Raw genomic sequence first — 17,910 nt, forward strand, 5'->3', positions numbered from 1 at the left:
ATAAAATCTACCAAAATCTTTAGCATCCATTTTTTTTTTTACTCCATTTGCGTGTTGGCATTTAATATTTGCGGTCTACTCTCACATATATGAGATCACCAAACTAGTAGTATTATAGTAAGATTCGCTTTAGCTCAATTGTAAAATAATATTAGTACATTTTTGCTGCTGAGCTTAAGCGAATTTTAAATACCGTATCGACGTACACATGCAAGTGCACAAGTAAACAACAATGATAAGCCTACATTCTATGTAGATTAACTCTTGCACATACATTTGTTGTACATTAAACCCTTTTAATAAAAATCCGAAACTCAACGATGAACGTTGTACACTACTGAGAAGTGTTATTTTATTAATTCACAAACAAACTACCATGTTTGGTTTGGGTAACGAGGAGAGATAGATTAAAAAAAAAAAAGATTAAATAAATTCCGTGCGCAAGAATTTTAAAGCCCAAAATAACAAGCATCACATCAAATGGAAAGAGAGAAGACAAGTGAATGATACATTGGATGCATCATGTTCCCTGGATTTTGTTGTATTTAGGGACATCCAGTGGTCAGGTCTTGAACTAACAAAATAAAGCGTTCAAATTTCACATCTTCATATACAAAAATATCAAAATTTAAAATTGATGGTTTCCCCCAATTGCTTTATGAAAATAAAACCTGTTAAACAAAGGGATTATAAACTACAAAGAGGAAAGGAACCCTGTTTTTACAGAACTCTTCCATCCATGCCATCAAGAAGACCGGACCAAATCCCCTTTACCGGTGGTAATTGAGCGATGAAAGCATTCCACGGAGGGTAACCGACGCCACTGCCGCGAACACGACCATCAATGCGTAGAGATAAGTACCTGCACAATAAATAAAAAAAAGCATCCTTTCTTAGCCAAACAGTACTTAATTGCGTGAGAATACTGGGAATACACGATATTTCAAAGATGATGCACATAAACACTCCCAAAATATATAAAGCTCATAACTGGATCTTCTGTTGTATGGACTACGGAAATAGTTCGAGGGTGCGGGTATGTGACTGGCATTCAATCCATCTTATTCCATTTCCAAGGAATGTGAAAAAAAAGAAACAAATTTCTTGTTATACTCTTTTATTTCTAGGCCAAAATGTTGAGTACAATATGCGTCATTTCAGGCATAATACACGGGTTTCATGCACAGATATATGGTAAGCTCAGATTAGGTTGCTTGTATGTTGCACAGGCTGCCTTGTTATGCCATAATCTTACCCAAGTGTCCGGTGCACAAAATAAGCACTAAATGAACTTAGAAGAGTCCATGCAACATAATATTGGAAATGAGTGAAGCGTCCAGAAGCTACGGGGAATTAAAAGACTAAAACCGTTATTCCCTGAGCTCCCTCAGGTTAAGAAGACACAAGTAACGATTGCAGATTACTTACACAGGAGATTCAGGGGAGACATTCGCCAGTTTCTTTTGCTCATCCAACCACCTGTTGTTCACAAGACACAAAACCAAGTAGGGTGAGAGTTGCAACAAACCCAAATGAACTGAACATACTTGCTATGCATAGCCTATTACCTGGACCACTCCATTGTATAAACAGGAACCAGCTGCCAAAGCCTCTTCCTTCTACTGGTCATCTCCTCCATCTCTTCACTCTCGTCGAATTCAAAACTAGGCGAATTCCCATCCATAGCAAAAGGCACCACAAGTACTCCTCGTTCCAAAAGTGCCTCAGTATAAGGCTCGCTTCTCATGAAACACTCGGAGATGAAAGACGCGGGGCCAGCAAGTATGACAAGGCGAGCAATCCCTCTCAAGTCGTTGACAGAAATAACCTTTTTCTCACTTACACGGAGCTTTAGATTTGAGAGGTTTTCTTCTCTTGACAGTCTAGCCAACTGAATGTTCTTAGCACTGTTTTCCCTATAATAAAGGAATGCAAAGACAGAAACTGCCCCCACATCAATGCCGAGGCCCATGAGAATGTCAGGGACTTGAGCTGCTCTTGATGAGTTTCCCAATGCACCAATAAGTTGTGAGGTGGCTATTAGTCCTCCAAGAGAACCACTTGCAATAAAAGCAAGATAGAAGAACATCCGCACAGTCCGGAAGGGAGAAAGGACTTCGCTTCGTATCTTGGCTGAAGAACTGAAGAAGAAACAAAATGATGATTACAAGGAGGGCCTCACTTGTAAAACAGAACCTGAGCGCAGAAACATTTGGGTAAAAGAAACAAAGGTCAGATACCAAGTTGGGAACTGTAATTCATCATACAGTTCCAAAGAATACACTGCTAAATCAACAGTCCCAACCTTTCAAAAACTTTCCTCAGCCATTCATAAAAGGGAAAAGAGAAATAAAAAGCATAAAAGAAGAACTTTGGATCGGAACCTATTCCCCAACGAACAAGAACACAAGGCACATCGTTTAATGCACAAATACAATGCTGGGATAGCTATTTACCCATGAAGAAAGATGTTGGAAGGAATAAATAAGAGAATAAAAGTCTGACCTGCTTATTGAAGAAATCAACGATTTAACATTATACAGGGTATCATTCAGGTATCATACGACTCTTTGACCGCCATTGTGCTCGTAGCCTAACTACACCTATGCACCATTTACAACTTACAATTATTCCTATGCTAAGAAATTAAACAGACAAAACAAAGAGAAATGAAGCCAAAATACATGCACACTATTTGAGGAGCTTTATTATAGCATTCCACAGCTTTGAAAGAAAGAAGAAAAATATGCATAACATGTCCTACGGCCTTCACTGTATCTTTAGCTGAAGCTTTTAAGCCCTAAGACTCCGCAACTGATAAGGTTCTAATTTATTAAGATATAAACCGACCCAGACTTATCATTCGACGAACATAACATAACTGAAAAGTCTTCTGAAAAACCTAAGTTACTAAGGACGCGCGGTTCTTGATATGATAGTTTATCTCACCAATTACATCTGCAGGTATTTGAATGTTTAAGGACAGTTCTTGCACAAAGATATAACCTCATCCAAACACAATATGATCTCACCACACACCCAGGGGTTGCCCCAGTGGTAAGGGCGAATGACTGACTTTGGGAGAACTCCCCTTGGTAAGTGTAAGTGGGGAGCCGTGACTGATGTGGCCGCGCTAGTTCCCCCGAGGTTTGGGTTGCACAGTCAGGTCCAATTGTGGCTCGGTTGTAGGGCTGTTCCTCGGTTATAAAAAAAAAAAAATTGATCTCACCAATTACATCTGCAAGTATTTAAATGTTCGATATTCCTACACTAAATTCGAATCAACACAAAATCAAGTTGATCAGTGATTTTCGTACCTAGTTACAAGCATGCACCATCATCCCACTTTCACTTTGTTATTTACTTGTTTTTACCATCTCTAATGCATGTACCAGCAATACTACCAAAGCGTGCAACCAATAGATTAAACACGTCGTAAAACCATAAATCGAACTAGCCAAATATTTGAAACCAAGTAGAGAGAGAGAGAGAGAGAGAGAGAGAGAGAGAGAGAGAGAGAGAGAGAGAGAGAGGACCTAATTTCTGAGGAAGGAGAGGTGGGCCTATTGGTGGCAGAGCAGGTGAGGGAAGTGGACGGTGGCGACGGCCATGTCCAACGCGGCGGCGGGGGAAATGAGGCATCGGCGGAAGAGGAAGTGAATAAAGGCCGGTGATTCAACTGCAAATCGTGACCGGGGGTTTGGCGGGAAAAGCCCGACGGGTGGTGGTTGTTCCTGGGATGAAGCTGAGAGCACCAGATTAGGTAGGATAGATTCGTCACCAAAGCCATGGCCGCCGTTCTTTTTGAGCTCCAAGAACTGTCCCAAGGAGTTGTGCTAACATGAGCCCCGGTGCGTTTTCTCTCTCTGCAGTTTGGATTTTCGGTTGATCCTCATACAACCACGTTGCTCTATTCCTACAGCAATGTTTTGTCTTTTCCCACCATTTTCCCTTCTTTTTATATTTTATTAAGAAGTTTCTGAAATTTTTTGAGCAATGTTCTAAATGTCGTTAAAACACTAGTCGGGCCAAAAAAAATACGTCTAGTGTCTCGGCACCTGCCTAAGCGCCCAAGCAGGGACTAGATGTCAAATAGTCGGCTGCCTAATCTAAGCACTGAACCACCGCATAGTGCCTAGGCGAGGAGTAGTCGGCCGACTTTTAAAACATTGTTTGTGAGTAGTCGAGCAGATGATTTTTTTTTTTTCTTTTTTTTGTTACCAGAATTAGGTGAATTTTCTTCCTAAAGTTCAAAGAAAATTTGTTCTTTATGATTTGTAGAAAAGTAAATTCACAAGCCCCTAAGACTTAGGGGCGATACTGGATTTAGTGCAGCTACACAACCGTTAAGCCAATAATCTGTTTCAGGTTCATTCCTGCCTAGAACCTGAAACAGATTTACATCGCTCTGAGAAAAAGAAGAAAACAGAAAGAAATTCTTCCAAGTGCAACACACAAATTTTAGGATTCTGTAAACACATAAATTGAAGCTTGTTAAGGTAACCAGGAAAAAGAGATACTACTTGGTAATTGGTAGAACAAACAAGAAGCAAAGCTCTCATTCTTTTGATCGGAAATTGACAGTTCCTACCCCATGATCCAATACGTAGAACACATATAAGAAGAAAAGTTCATTCATTCAAGCCATTTTCGATCGAAAGCCATGCTTCCACCGTCAGATAGTACTGAAAGAACAAAACAAGGTTCGAATGCAATCGACGTTGTCAATGAAATTCCACGAGTCCAATATACACTTTCATTTAGCAGATACATAAGTATCTCTTCTGGACCGCAACAACGAATTGATCTCACTGGAAAAGAATTTCACTTCTTAAAGAGAGAAATATTCCATATTCTTGTTATGAAGCCCCAAGGACACCAAAGAAAGCCAATCTTCAAAGAATGAGAAGATCAAGGCTTTTAGCTTTCTGTTTTGCTGGCACCAGCTTCTGACAGCAAAGATTCAAGCTCCCCTTTTCTATATAGCTTAACAGTGTCTGTAAGCAAAAAGCAAGAACAATAAGAGCAAAATTTACATTTCCGTTCTAGTAACATAAATGGCCACAATCTTCGAGAAACGAACGAGGCACTTGCGATAGAAGAAAGTATAAGGCCAGGAAGGTCAAGCTTCTCAGTATTATACTTTATTCCAATCTATAATTCAAAACGAAAAGAAAGCATAAAGGATTTGAGAGGAGAAATTAAGAATCATCACTGACGGGCAAACCAATTAACTTGATCTTGAGGTATTATGCATATTAACCATTTGTCATATATTTACAATCCAACTCCTCAATAAACCTCAACAAATTCAAGGACATTGGATAAAAAAAGGTTGACCGGGCGTATTTACGCTAAAAGAAAAAAAAACAAGTTTACCTGTACAACCGCCAATGTGTTTTCCCCCTGGTCATGGAAAAGACAAAAAATACTTCAGCCATCATTTCCTTGAATAACCAAGTTAAACCAACAAAAAAAATACTTCTGATGAAGAATATATGCACTTCTTTCTGCAGAATAGATATGACCTTAGAACTTAAACAATGAACAAAGTAACCAACACACTAAAATCCATAGTAATGGGACAACTTGAACAGCTCGCATAAGAAACACGAAAAGCAATGAGATCCAAAAGAATGTGGGATTGACCCTCACAACAATATCAGCTTATCCCCCTATTGCTATCATATGAGAAAGGTTCATGGATCTCCAAAAATGTATTGCTTTGGAGGCCACTCAACTCTATCCATCCAAAGAACACAAAGACAGTTATTTTCGAGTCTTTCTAATGCCACCAGTTTCCAATTGACTCGGTTTTAAAAATCAACTAGTCCTTTCCAACTAAGCAGGGAAAAATTGAACAAACTCCTCTAAAAAGCAGCTGCAAGAGCACGTTTCCAACAAAATACTTCAGCAGTCAGCACCCTTTTAACCCCGGGAAGTCACGAGAGGAGAAGGGAAGTCCTTGGCCAAAAAAAGAGCAAGTCATTTGGTAGGACTCAACTAATATCCCATTCCAAAACAATTTCCCATTAACAAGTAGTTAAGTAAAGTACGAATGCCTAAATAGGTGATCCACTTGGTCACCATAAACAGCTTGGAATCAGCTTTTATACTTGCAATCTCTAGCCAAAGGGTCAGAGGTACTTGATTCCTCAAGATAAAAATATTGAAAAAAATCAAATGAGAATTATCCTTGTTCAATAAACCATTAAGTGATAACACGTGAAAGAAGAGATTAGCAGGAAAAAGGGAGCTGTGGGATCCTTTGCCCAATCAGCCATCCCCTTCCAGCGAAGGTGGGACATCTCAAAAGTCAAATCCGCTTAGTAATGTCAAGCAACACCAGTTCCCCACACTTTACAGTTAACTGAAGTTACTGAACTAAGTATTTATCATTCAAAAAGCCCTTCTTACCAATAAAAACGTTTGGGACAGTATGTTGTCCTGTTAGCCTTTCTAGAACCTTCTGCAGTTGTGGTCCTTGGGGACCTGAAATTGAGAAGAAAGAAAGCATCAGCATTAAGCAAGACTATACAATAAGGATATGCAATGCTTACTTCAATCCTATTTTCATCAAATGGGAAAGAACATTTTGTCTGTTAAACTTGAAAGATAAGAAGCTGTCCCCAATCCGTCTACAAATAACGAAAAAAGGAAGCTGTCCCGAGAGTCAATGACGAAATTGATAACAGCTCGTCAAAGGAAGGTAACGAGTATTTGATGAACAAATATGTCTTCTTCTATCTTAGCGAGAAGGTCTGTACTTAATTGTAGTTTAGACGCACATACCAGATAGGCGAGCAAGCCATTACTCAAAGGACCTATATGGTCTGTGACATCATCACTCGAAAATGTAATTCACCACCCACATTATGTCTTTGTTGTGCACATTTACATATATGAAAATACCTACTACCTCCATTGGATTATTTTTGCAATACCACATTGCACGATAAGTGGCTTCATCTAATGTATGACAACTATACAACGAGTCTTAACTGTTGTGGATTAAATACACATCAGAGGTTCATGTATTATATATGATCTATGTCATAAAAGATTTGATGCTATCTATACAACGAGTCTTAACTGCTGTGGATTAAATACACATCAGAGGTTCATGTATTATACTCCCTCCGTCCCAAAATATTTGTCCGGTCCACAAAACGGGGTGTTAAAAATAATACAATTTTTGCAAGAAAAAATCAAAAGTTTTTTAACAACTTACTAGATATCAATGAGTATTTTTAATTTGTGAAAAAAGTTTGAATTTTTTTTTGAAAAAATTGCATTATTTTTATCACTCCGTTTTGCGGACCGGACAATCATTTTGGGACGGAGGGAGTATATGATCTATGCAATAAAAGATTTGATGCTATAATATAACGGCTTATGTATGGCGTTGTCTACAAATGAGTTGTGAGTGAAACCAGCTGCAACTAATACTCCCTCATATTTTCCACATTCATACAAAAGGAACGGTAATAGCAAAGAAGCTAACAAAGCCCTACAACTATCTCAAGGCTAGTGTTTCTCGCTTTTCTTCTACTTTGGCTCCATACAAACATCCATGCTTCAGTAGTCAAGAAGGCTGCGAGTGTCCGAGGTTGACTTGAAAGCTTGACCAAACCAATGGGAAAACTTGGCTTACCTATTTAAACATAGAGCTGGAGAGAGTAAAAAGCTCCAAACCCGGAATAAGGATGGGTTGACCATTGACTACTTGATCGAGACTAGAGAGTATGCAACACAACAGATATCAACCTGATATGCAATTTACGTATAAGGTTAGGAACAAGTTCCACTTGATAGAAGACTTCCTTGCACCCTTTCACAACTTTTAGAAGAATCGACAATTAACTGCAAACTAACAGTTGAGTGACATAATAATCTCATAATCCTGTGCACTAAACTTGAGTTGGTCAGACTGAGACAGCATATTTCTCTGACATAACTAGTATAAGCAGGGTTTTCCAGATGAAATTGAATAGTTGACATTAAGTAGAAGTTGCTCCGGATGCCTACATATTACCGGCATACTACATGTTTTGTCACTGGTCACTAGACTCACTACCTCCATATGTACGACTAAAGATCAACCGCGCCATATTATCTTTCGTATTTACCTGTCGGAATGCTTCTGGATCTCTCAGTACAGTGAGTTGTTCACTTGTCGCAAATGCTATTTCGATTCAATAACAAAGGACATTCAGAAAAAGCAATCCGCCCACTGCAATCCGGCGTATTAACTTTGACCCAATACATCCTATAAATGGAGTCGCGTTTGCCCGACAACCTAGGCACTTGAATACCCAAAGTTGGCATCTTTCCCTATCCCCCACGTATATCAATTATCAGTTCTTTGCTTTTACAGGAATCAACATATTCAACAAACGTAGATGGCTATGAGTAACTACCCTTATGCTATATTCACACTGTATAGGAGTAATATAATTCAGTGAGTCTATTGATGGAGAAGTAGAAAGCTGGCCCGGACACCCGAGTTACCAAAAAAAAGAGTAGAAAACGCACCTAGTTGGTCCAACTCAACAACATGTGGCTGCACACCGAGCCGTTTGAACAGTGATTTCACCTCGGACGAGTACCTTCACCGCAAATTCAATGGCTTCATATCAAATCTTTCCAACAAAAGAATCAAACAATTCTCAACTTAATTCACGAAAAAAAAGATGGGAACCGATGGGGGACTCACGAGCACCAAGTTTTGGAGTAGACGACGACTGGGTTTTCAGTGATTGTCTTCTTGACGGTCTCTTCCAATCGAGAGCCGAAAGAAGCGGTCATGGCTCGAACCGTGATGGTTCCCGCTTTCGTTGGACCGTGGAAGGTGAATCTAGCTCTTCTGTGGATTGTAGTGCTGTGGCCCAAGTGGGTTTGGGGTGAACAAGGGGATGGTTTTAGGATTGGAGAGATGGAGTGAGTGCTGAGGGATAGGGTGCTGAAGCCTCGCGTGAGAAGACTAGACGTGCCTGCCATTCTCTCTCTCTCTCTCTCTCTCTCTCTCTCTCTCTCTGTTCTCTGCCCTGTATTTAGAGGAGTTTTAAATTTACAACCTTCTTCCTCCGCTAATCGTATTTGCTTGTTGCCCCCTTCGCCGAAAATCTTTTTTTTTTTCAGGATTTTTAAATTTTGAATTCTAATTATTATTCTATTTTTCTCAAATTATTATTTTTATTTCTCTTTTTATCTATTTTTTTTCAATCATTACTCTACACTCATTACCTATAAATCGAATCCAAAATTCCAAAATATTGGTTTTTCGTAGCAACCTTTAGGAACACAACTTTAAAAATAACTCCGAGACTTGGAATCGGTCTAAGGCCACATACATCAGAAGATTCTGAATATATCCGAGTCCGAGGTGTATTTGGAAATTCTGTTCCTTGTTTTTTTAGTATTTAAAATTTTAGGGTTTGTTTGAACCTGGAAAAAAAAAAGAAAAGAAAAAGAAAGGAAGGAAGGAAAAATTAGTTTGAAAGAAAATAATGAAACAAAGAATCAAGCACAGTTCATTTTTTTCCCCATATTTTCTTCAAAGTTTCATTTTTTTTTTCCTCTTTTTCCCCAAAGATCCAAATAGGCCGTTTGTTTACTTAGTTTCTTAACTTTGGCTTTTGAAATTTTTTCCATTCGCAACTGATTTTTTCCTGTCCCTCTTTGGAAATATACAAGATTATGCAAAAAAAAAAAATCCGTTCGTAACTGATTTTTTCCTGTCCCCAAAGTTCCAAATAGGCCGTTTGTTTACTTATTTGCTCAAAAGTGGATATTTTTCAAAATATTTGAGTAATTGAGTAAAAGTTAATATTTTTGGATTTTTCAATTTCTCTCGTCGAGACGAATCAATAATTCATATAAATTTGGCGCCAAACTAACAAACGCAAAAATATATATTAAATATTTTGAGAAATATCCACTTTTCAACTAAAAAAGTCAAAAAAGTTGAGGGTTTTTTTTTTTTTTTTTGCATAATCTCGTATATTTCCAAAAATACTTGGGTAAAAGTAAAAAAAAATTTACTTTTCCGATTGTCTCATCGAGATTAATCAATAATTCACACAAAAATTTAGCACAAAACTAACAACACGAATAAAAAATTTGAGTAAAAACAAAAAGTGCTACAACTTTTGCTGAGCGGAACACCACCATGATCAGCTTTTGGATTTAAGAACTTGAACTAGTTGTTGTTCTTGTTGTGTGTTTCTCCAAATTTTATCTTTTGACTGAACTATTTTTGTTTTCATGAGTCGTAAAGCCAAGGGTTCACCCAGAAAGCCAACATTGCATTTTATATTCTCTCTCTTATTTTTAAGAACAAGATTTGGGCCAAAGAAACAGTCTTGAGTTTTCTTTTTTGTGACCGATCCAGCCGGAAAAACTCTTTGTCCCCTTCTTAATGGTAGAAACCAATGAAATAAGTACGTCGAAATAAATTCTACACGATATGAATTTGGGGAAAAAGTTGAGTTTATAGAACTTTTTGGAGTTGTGAACAGGAAAATTAAGAAGGAAAATTTAGTTACTAGATTTAGGAAAGTTAAGAATCCAAGGCTATGTATAAAGTAAGCAAGATTAAAAGGAACGTAGACAAACAAAGCAGCCTAAAAGAACACTGAAAAAATGCTTAACAAGCTGCAATGGTAGCCTTAAAAAAGATTCAGATTTGGGGGGCTTTTGTAGAATATGAAACACTCCTGATAAAAGGGAAGGAACACTGTAGTTCCTATTTGTCGATACTGGCATTCTAAACATTCTGGTGCGGCTCTTATTTTACTTCTTTTTTTTTTTGTTTCCCCCCTTCGGTAAGTCGATGCAGCTCTTTGGATTTGCATACTATTTGTGTTGTAGATTTGATTTGGTTATGTGAAACTTAAGAAGTTATCCACCTTCGTGAACGGGTGAACTACCAGATGTCATGCATCCATAGTTTCATTGTAATAATCCGGTCACTTGTCAGGTTTGCTGGCTTGATGCTTTGACTCATACTGGATTTTTTTCCTTTGGTTTATCACTATCTGCAGACCCATCTCATGGGCACCGAAGAGGTTCTTACTGACAAGGATTTTGTACTAAGGAGGAGGCAAAAGCAAGAAAAAAAAGGACAAAGGAAGAGCAACCGAATCGATGGGAGCCCCTTCTGCTGAACCTAGCTTCTTAGAGTGCCCAACGCCACAACAATCAAATGGATACGACTGTGGACTTTATGTAATAGGCATTGCTCGAGCAATCTGTCAGTGGTATACAAGCAATTACATGCCCAAGGAGGATAACTGGTTCTCAGCTGTAGAAGAGCACGTCACTGTATCTTTGGAGCTGAACATGCGGACTGAGCTGAACATGTGGACTGTAGAAGAACTCAAGGCTGATTCTTGAATTTAATGGTAGTGGTTTTTTTTTCTTAGTTCCTCATACAGAAGAAATAGTACTACTTTGTCCCAATGTTCAGTTTGTTTGAGAGATATAGTAATTTGTCAAACTCATTAACTAGAAATTTTTGGTGATTGATAAATCTATGGTTTATCTTCCAGTGGAGACTAAATGGAGAGGCATTTAGTCCTGAATTCGGTACATGTTTTGGTTTGTTTGTGATCATTACATTATTAACAAAATACTTTTGGCTTTTTATGACATAATAAACTGGAAATGGATATGGCACAGAGGTTTGACACAGGAGTGGAAGTTGTTTATGTATTTAACGAAGGTGTTGAAACAAGGTTTGCTACAGCAGCCAAGCCAAGAACTCGTAAAAAATTTCCACAACTCTTTTTGCTGGCCAGGGTTGAGGGTAAATTATCATATCCCATCTTTATTCAACCCAATCGTAGTTTGCATCATCATTATTATTACAACGGATATGTAGTGTTTTCGCATATCATTTGAATCGAATCCATATCCACTACCCAACACGGTTTTTGAATAAAAATAGCCTCTTGGGTTCTGGAACATGTGGCTATTTTTGTTCAGTCACTTCAACTGAACACTTATTGAATTAGCGTTTGCCAAATTAACTTAGGACCTCTAGGAACCATGAAAAACTAATCTTATAAGGACCGTCATCACACCAAGATCAAGCCCATTATCCATAACGAAACACGCTTTGCCTTCTTTTGGCCTTATTATACAGTGCAAAACCTCAATCTGAGGACCCGTATAATTTTCTCTGGACAAAAAATGGGAGTCTTGATACTAACTTGGAAATGATTAGAAGGCACTGTGGAATTAGATGGTTTGGATGGACGTTCGGTTAAAAGACTGCATGGGCTAGTTCTCTTGGCCAATCTAGCTGGGAAATGATACGAGCTATTCTTCAGTGTAAATCAATCTCTAAAAGGACATTAGCCACTGTTGCGCTCCGGTCTCCTCTCTCCGTTTACTTGGAAGTGCCAGGAAAGGGATTGAGACCCGTGTTTCTGATGCTTGGCACCCCAGATTTTTGCCATTGCGCAAAGGCTTTCACCCTATATATTACAGTGTCAACCTCCGTTCTGTCAAAATAAGATATGTTTTGACAGTTTATTTTACTACTGTAGTGATAACTCAGCCCATGCCAATGACTATGGGAAATATAAGGGAGAGCATCGTATGGAAAAAATAGGAAGAACATTGAGACAGTCAAAGTAATAGGAAGAGTCATAAAGAAATGTCCCGGTGATTCCTTCCTAATTTTTTGTGTGGCCCGTGATCCTCAATCTTCTCCTCCGTTGGTGGCTTGATGGTTGAGTCTTCTCCTAGCCTGCACAGTAAGCGCACGACTAAAGACCAGACCGGGGGTTGTCCCGGCAAGGCCCTCCGGCGTGAGGATAAGTAATGTGCAGAGAGAGTAGGCCGAAGATTATGATAGTGAGTATGCAGTAGCATGTACCTGTTTAGGGTTACCATCGCTAGGTATTTATAGAGCTCCCTGACTTGATTTCCAAGCACGGGCACGTGCCTTGTGCGGGCCAGGTGGCGTCGTCGTGACGTCACCGGATGAATCTGGTAACCGTTTTGGTGTGAGCTGGCACATTCCACGTGCGCTCATGATTATCCTTTGGTGTAACCGCCTCAGCACGCGGGGCGACACGTGAGTGTGCAGGTGGCCGAGCCCGTAAGATCGCGGGGGTAGCCGAGCCCGAAGGGAATTCGGGCTAGGCGAACGTCGTCTGCGTAGCAGCCCCCAAATGGTGGCCGAGCCCAGTTGCTTAGCTCTGGGCCGAGCCTGAGCTTCGAGGGAGCATCGAGGGAGACATGGCCGAGCCTAAACTTCAAGGGAGCATCGTGGGAGACATGGCCGAGCCTGAGCTTCAAGGGAGCATCGAGGGAGACATGGCCGAGAGCATCGAGGGAGACATGGCCAAGCCTAAACTTCAAGGGAGCATCGAGGGAGACATGGCCGAGCCTGAGCTTCAAGGGAGCATCGTGGGAGACATGGCCGAACCAGAATATTCGGACCACTACATTTTTAATTTTTTGTAGTTCTAACACTATTCATTTTATGTAAGGAACTTTTAGTGCATGCTGTAGCAATAATTTTGATGATATTGGGTTGGAACTAGTTGCTGAACTGGGTGATTGATCAGGCAGGTTTGGCAGCCAGGCAGGTTCACCAGGTTTGGTGTCAGCATTGGCACTTGCATTCATTACTAGAGATCTGCGCAATCAAGCCACTATGATACAAAGGAATGGATCAAGATCATCCAATATGCTTAAATTACCAATCCAACTTGAGATAATATTTTTCTTTTGTAGGGCTGCGCATTAGTGATATATACTGTGGTAGCCATCCAAGCTGCAAGTTGATATAATGTACTGAAAGTAATTCTAACAGCCAGTCCGGGGTGAGTGAACCAGTAACAAGTAGAAGCAAATGGGCCCTTTGATGGGATTGAGAAAGTAGAAAGTGAGCCTGGTTGCCAACCCATGTCTCTTGTTTTCCCTTTCTTTTTTGATGAGTCAGTTGGAATGTCCAGATGAGAAGGTGGCTATGAGGTTGCTAAAGCATTTGAGTGATCCCAGATGGAACAGGACCCAATATGCAGCTGGTGGGTGCAATCAACTGGGAAGAAAATAGCGTTCCAGATTTGAGTGTGCGGTAGTGAAGAGGGTAGATGGGCCACCAAAATGAAAAGCCTTTTTGTAGTTTCGGGTACATGGTACAGGACACATATGGCTCGTCTCCAGACTCTGTTTGGACATACCCAGAACAATGCCCGGGGTTGTGCTGGAAATGGTTTGCTAACCTGTTGGATATCGTCGTCGTTTCTGTTTTTGGTTTTGATCTATCATAGAACATAGCAGCTTATTAGGCGAAGTGTGTTCAGGAAAACCAATTCAAAACAAGTCACTTATCAGGAAACACCAAGGTATTAGAGTTTCTGGACATTGTTTTGTACTACAATGAAAAAGATACAAGTACAAGAACTGAAAATTTTTCGTCACTTTTTCTCACTAAAAACGATGAGAAAACGAAGGTGGAAAACGGAAAACGACTAAACTAGCATGCAAAAACTATATCAACTAGACTCGATCTTTGTGAACCTATTAGGAGTTTGCAAGTGATCAGTCCTCGTTTTTTTGGTCTTTTGATGGAACCCTTCTTTGCAGTTTTATATTTAGGCAATAGTTCTGCTAGTGTATGTGAATTCCAGCTGAATTTTTTTTGATGCTTTACAGAGAACATTTAGCTTTGCCTATCATTGAGGCCTTGTGGCTCTATCCATGTGCTAGGCAACAGAAACTTTCACAACTATTTTGTTTACTATACTATGTAATCAGTGAAGAGTATTATGCAGCCATATGGAATTCGGCCATTGTTCAGAAGAGAGAGAAACAAGGTAGTGAGTATGATGGAGGTGGGGCCTATCACCCTTTAAGGGGACCTACCCATCTGCCTATAGATGTTGATCAGCAAGTTGCTGATCTGATAACATTGAATTAGTGGGGGCAACTCCTTGAAAGGAAGTCCGATAGGTATGCAGGGAAAATAATGTAGGTAAGATTCTATCTATAGATTATACTCCTAGTTTCTGTTGAGGATGATGAAAATAATGTAGTAGGACAGATAAGCAGTTAATGAAGAGAGAGAACACGAAGCCCGTCATGCTCCTGGATTTGGGGGGTGACATTAGTCGTATCAGAGCCTCACCCTCGTCCAAGTGAAAGGTACGTAGAATGCATTCTGCCACCACGGACACCAGGGGAGGTTGCTGGGACTACGCAACGCCGACGTTGGGAAAGATTGTAATGCCCCAAATTTGGGGGAAGTGCGCGAGTGAGAACTACATGTCACCTTCTTAGGTATACCTTCTAAGACCAAGTGTTCAGGCCGAAAGGAGATCCATGGTCAGCTGGACCGGGCCAAGTTGTCGCAAAAAACTTGGTAGAACTATTAACGGGGAACTGAATTAACCTGAAACGTTAGAACATTCTTTGATCGATAACTCGTTTGATTCACCATGGATCTTTAATTGAGAATGAAAGATCTCGCTATCTTTTTTTATTTCTTCTACATCTATTCCTATTGCATTCTCTCTCATTTTATCACAGTTTATGCTTTGATATTTGAGAATCACCATCAATACCCGAAACCAATCTTGCCAAGCTGCGTTACTGCCTAGAATCGTAAGTGCAACTTGAAAATTAATTGAGAGAGAGAGAGAGAGAGAGAGGAGGGGAAGATCTTTTGTCATTATAGTTGATCACCCTCAGTATACAAAATGCCCAAAACATTGGTCAAAACATGGACTTTTGTGGGGGGGAGTGCTGGTCTCTGTCCTATTTGTAGTTTGGTTCTTTCTTTGTATTTGTACATGATTGTTCTATCTTTACAAACCAAAAAATGCCACTTTTATCTACAGTGAGAACTGAGAGGGAAAGTTAGCCTAGCTAGAAACTTGGGTGATCAGAACTGCGAAATACACCGTCGATGACAATTAGCCTAGATAGAAACTTGGGTGATCACAACTGCGAAATACACCGTCGATGGCAAGAGACTTTCCGCTGTTTCTGCTTCAAATCTTCAACAACGACCTCTTCAAGGTCTTGCGCGATTTTGATAGCATCTGCAGATGTACCGGATAGCCCTTTCTTGGTGAACCCTGCTGCATAGAGACCAGATTTCCCTTTCCACCCGTTCGGAAATAGTGACGTTGGGAATCCATTCTGGGAAAAGAATTCAGTTTCCTGGACGGTGGAAAACAACAAGATCAGCTGATGTATGATGAAATGGACAAAAAGACCAACAACCATAACTGTCAACTTTTAAAATAATACTATCAGCCCCTTCGGACAGCGAGAAAGGGACGAGAAACAGTGAAAAAATGATGAATTTTTACGACCATGACCTTTTTGTTTCTCGTCATTTCTCACGATCCAAAGGGTCGGTAAGTTAAAAGAGGGGGAAAATAATGGAACATTTTCTCACCTGTAACCAGTACGGGACGTTGCTGCGATACCCGGTGGCAAGAACGACCGAGTCGATCTCGAGTTTTTCGCCGTTAACGAGCTCCACAGCACCTTTTAAGAACCTCTTGATTCCAGGAACCACTTTGATGTCACCTGATCTGATCTTTTGCAGGGCACCAACGTCAAGAACAGGGGTCTTCCCCTTGGCATTCTTGAGCTCCATTGGACCAACTGACGGCCTTTTCAGCCCATAGCTCTCTGTGTTTCCCAGTATCAACCATGCCTGAATCAACAGGATCTTGTCAACCAGCCACAGAGGCAGCCACTTCATCATCATCATCGCCAACTCGAACGTCGACTTCCCGCAAAACTCCCTTGGCAATACATGAACCTGCACGTCATAAGAGGTATAACCCATGAGAACTGTTTTTCATGTTTTTTTTGTTTTGTTTTGTTTTGATTTCCTTAAAGTAAGGTCAAGTACTTTTTTGTTTCCCACACCTCAGGTCACATATACCCAAAATGTTTGTACATCTGTATCCGTGTAATGTCTGTATCCGTGTAATGTCAGCTACAGGATTACACGAAAAAGCCTCCTTGAGAAGAGATTATTGTGCAATCCTGTAACTAAAATTGCACAAGAACAAAGGTACATACAGAATGTTGTTCGGGCTGCATTTATTGTGAACAGGCCCCCACATTCTACAAAAGGAATGTAGTGTTAACACACTTGTTTTCTGGACTTACAGAGTTTCTGACCACGATGGATGGTTTGGCATTGTAATTGCAGAGGTCAAGAGAGACTTCCATGCCGGAATTGCCGCAACCCACGACCAGAACCCGCTTCCCGGCGAACTTTTCGCCGGACTTGTACTCGGAGACGTGGATGACTTCGCCAGAGAACTCCTTCAACCCATCAATCTCCGGCACCACGCACTCCGCATTCTCACCGGTCGCCACCACAAGCCACTGGCAAATGTACTCGACCTCGGTGCGAGACGACCCGGCTGCGGACACGGTCTTGACTCGCCACAACTGGCAGGCCTCGTCGTACTTGGCCGACTTCACGCACTCGTTGAACTCAGGCTTGATGTCGAACCGGCTTGCGTACGACTCGAGGTAGTCTATGAACTGTTTCTTGGTGGGGTATTCAGGGAATTCTTGGGGGAATGGGAGCTTTGGCAGCTGGCAGAACTTCTTGGGGATGTGAAGCCTGAGGCGATCGTAAGTCCTGTTTTGCCATAAAGATGCAATGCAACTTGCTTTCTCGAGGACTACAAAGGGAATCCCTTGTTCTTTCAGGCAAGCTCCCACGGCTAGCCCCGACGGCCCGGCCCCTACTATGACCGGGCCATGAACCCAAACGCTACGGCGCGACAAGTAGTCGCCGTCACCGGAAAATTCAAACATTTTTGCAAGTTCGAGTGTAAGGGGAAGTTGTTAGTGTATTTTGTGTTGCGAAAGGGTAATGAGAGAGAGAGATGTTATTGAGGTTTGAAGCGA

At 40.6% G+C, this 17,910-nt stretch overlaps 3 protein-coding genes across 3 annotated transcripts; all 3 read right to left on the minus strand.

Annotated features, from left to right (window-relative positions):
- Nucleotides 1-447: 447 nt before the first annotated feature.
- On the minus strand, nucleotides 448-3,913 carry LOC131320687 (protein LOW PSII ACCUMULATION 1, chloroplastic). The gene is made up of 4 exons (XM_058351478.1): nucleotides 3,537-3,913; nucleotides 1,569-2,141; nucleotides 1,429-1,479; nucleotides 448-862 (listed from the first exon to the last, which is right to left on the minus strand). The coding sequence occupies exons 1-4, from the start codon at nucleotides 3,788-3,790 to the stop codon at nucleotides 721-723; spliced, it is 1,020 nt and encodes a 339-aa protein (XP_058207461.1). The 5' UTR covers nucleotides 3,791-3,913; the 3' UTR covers nucleotides 448-720.
- A 705-nt stretch (nucleotides 3,914-4,618) lies between these two features.
- Nucleotides 4,619-9,094, minus strand: LOC131320695 (monothiol glutaredoxin-S10-like). The gene is made up of 5 exons (XM_058351491.1): nucleotides 8,717-9,094; nucleotides 8,536-8,609; nucleotides 6,418-6,492; nucleotides 5,380-5,406; nucleotides 4,619-4,997 (listed from the first exon to the last, which is right to left on the minus strand). Exons 1-5 carry the CDS (start codon nucleotides 8,998-9,000, stop codon nucleotides 4,921-4,923), a joined length of 537 nt encoding a protein of 178 aa, XP_058207474.1. The 5' UTR covers nucleotides 9,001-9,094; the 3' UTR covers nucleotides 4,619-4,920.
- A 6,578-nt stretch (nucleotides 9,095-15,672) lies between these two features.
- LOC131320702 (probable indole-3-pyruvate monooxygenase YUCCA8) lies at nucleotides 15,673-17,910 on the minus strand. The gene is made up of 3 exons (XM_058351503.1): nucleotides 17,155-17,910; nucleotides 16,427-16,798; nucleotides 15,673-16,185 (listed from the first exon to the last, which is right to left on the minus strand). Exons 1-3 carry the CDS (start codon nucleotides 17,815-17,817, stop codon nucleotides 15,961-15,963), a joined length of 1,260 nt encoding a protein of 419 aa, XP_058207486.1. The 5' UTR covers nucleotides 17,818-17,910; the 3' UTR covers nucleotides 15,673-15,960.

This window comes from Rhododendron vialii, chromosome 1a (genome assembly GCF_030253575.1).
Source record: "Rhododendron vialii isolate Sample 1 chromosome 1a, ASM3025357v1".
Lineage (NCBI taxonomy): Eukaryota > Viridiplantae > Streptophyta > Magnoliopsida > Ericales > Ericaceae > Rhododendron > Rhododendron vialii.

Bases quoted from the DNA above. Each gene is read 5' to 3' on its own strand.
- LOC131320687 (XM_058351478.1), bottom strand. From the start codon at position 3,790: ATGGCTTTGGTGACGAATCTATCCTACCTAATCTGGTGCTCTCAGCTT. The intron at 2,142-3,536 runs GTCCTCTCTCTC...TTTCTTCTTCAG, and splicing joins TCTCCTTCCTCAGAAATTAG to TTCTTCAGCCAAGATACGAA. The intron at 863-1,428 runs GTAAGTAATCTG...TTTATTGTGCAG, and splicing joins GTCTCCCCTGAATCTCCTGT to GTACTTATCTCTACGCATTG.
- LOC131320695 (XM_058351491.1), bottom strand. From the start codon at position 9,000: ATGGCAGGCACGTCTAGTCTTCTCACGCGAGGCTTCAGCACCCTATCC. The intron at 5,407-6,417 runs GTAAGAAGGGCT...TTCCATGACCAG, and splicing joins TGTCCCAAACGTTTTTATTG to GGGGAAAACACATTGGCGGT. The intron at 4,998-5,379 runs GTAAACTTGTTT...TTTTGCTTACAG, and splicing joins ACACATTGGCGGTTGTACAG to ACACTGTTAAGCTATATAGA.
- LOC131320702 (XM_058351503.1), bottom strand. From the start codon at position 17,817: ATGTTTGAATTTTCCGGTGACGGCGACTACTTGTCGCGCCGTAGCGTT. The intron at 16,799-17,154 runs GTAAGTCCAGAA...TATGACGTGCAG, and splicing joins CCATCGTGGTCAGAAACTCT to GTTCATGTATTGCCAAGGGA. The intron at 16,186-16,426 runs GTGAGAAAATGT...TCCACCGTCCAG, and splicing joins ACGTCCCGTACTGGTTACAG to GAAACTGAATTCTTTTCCCA.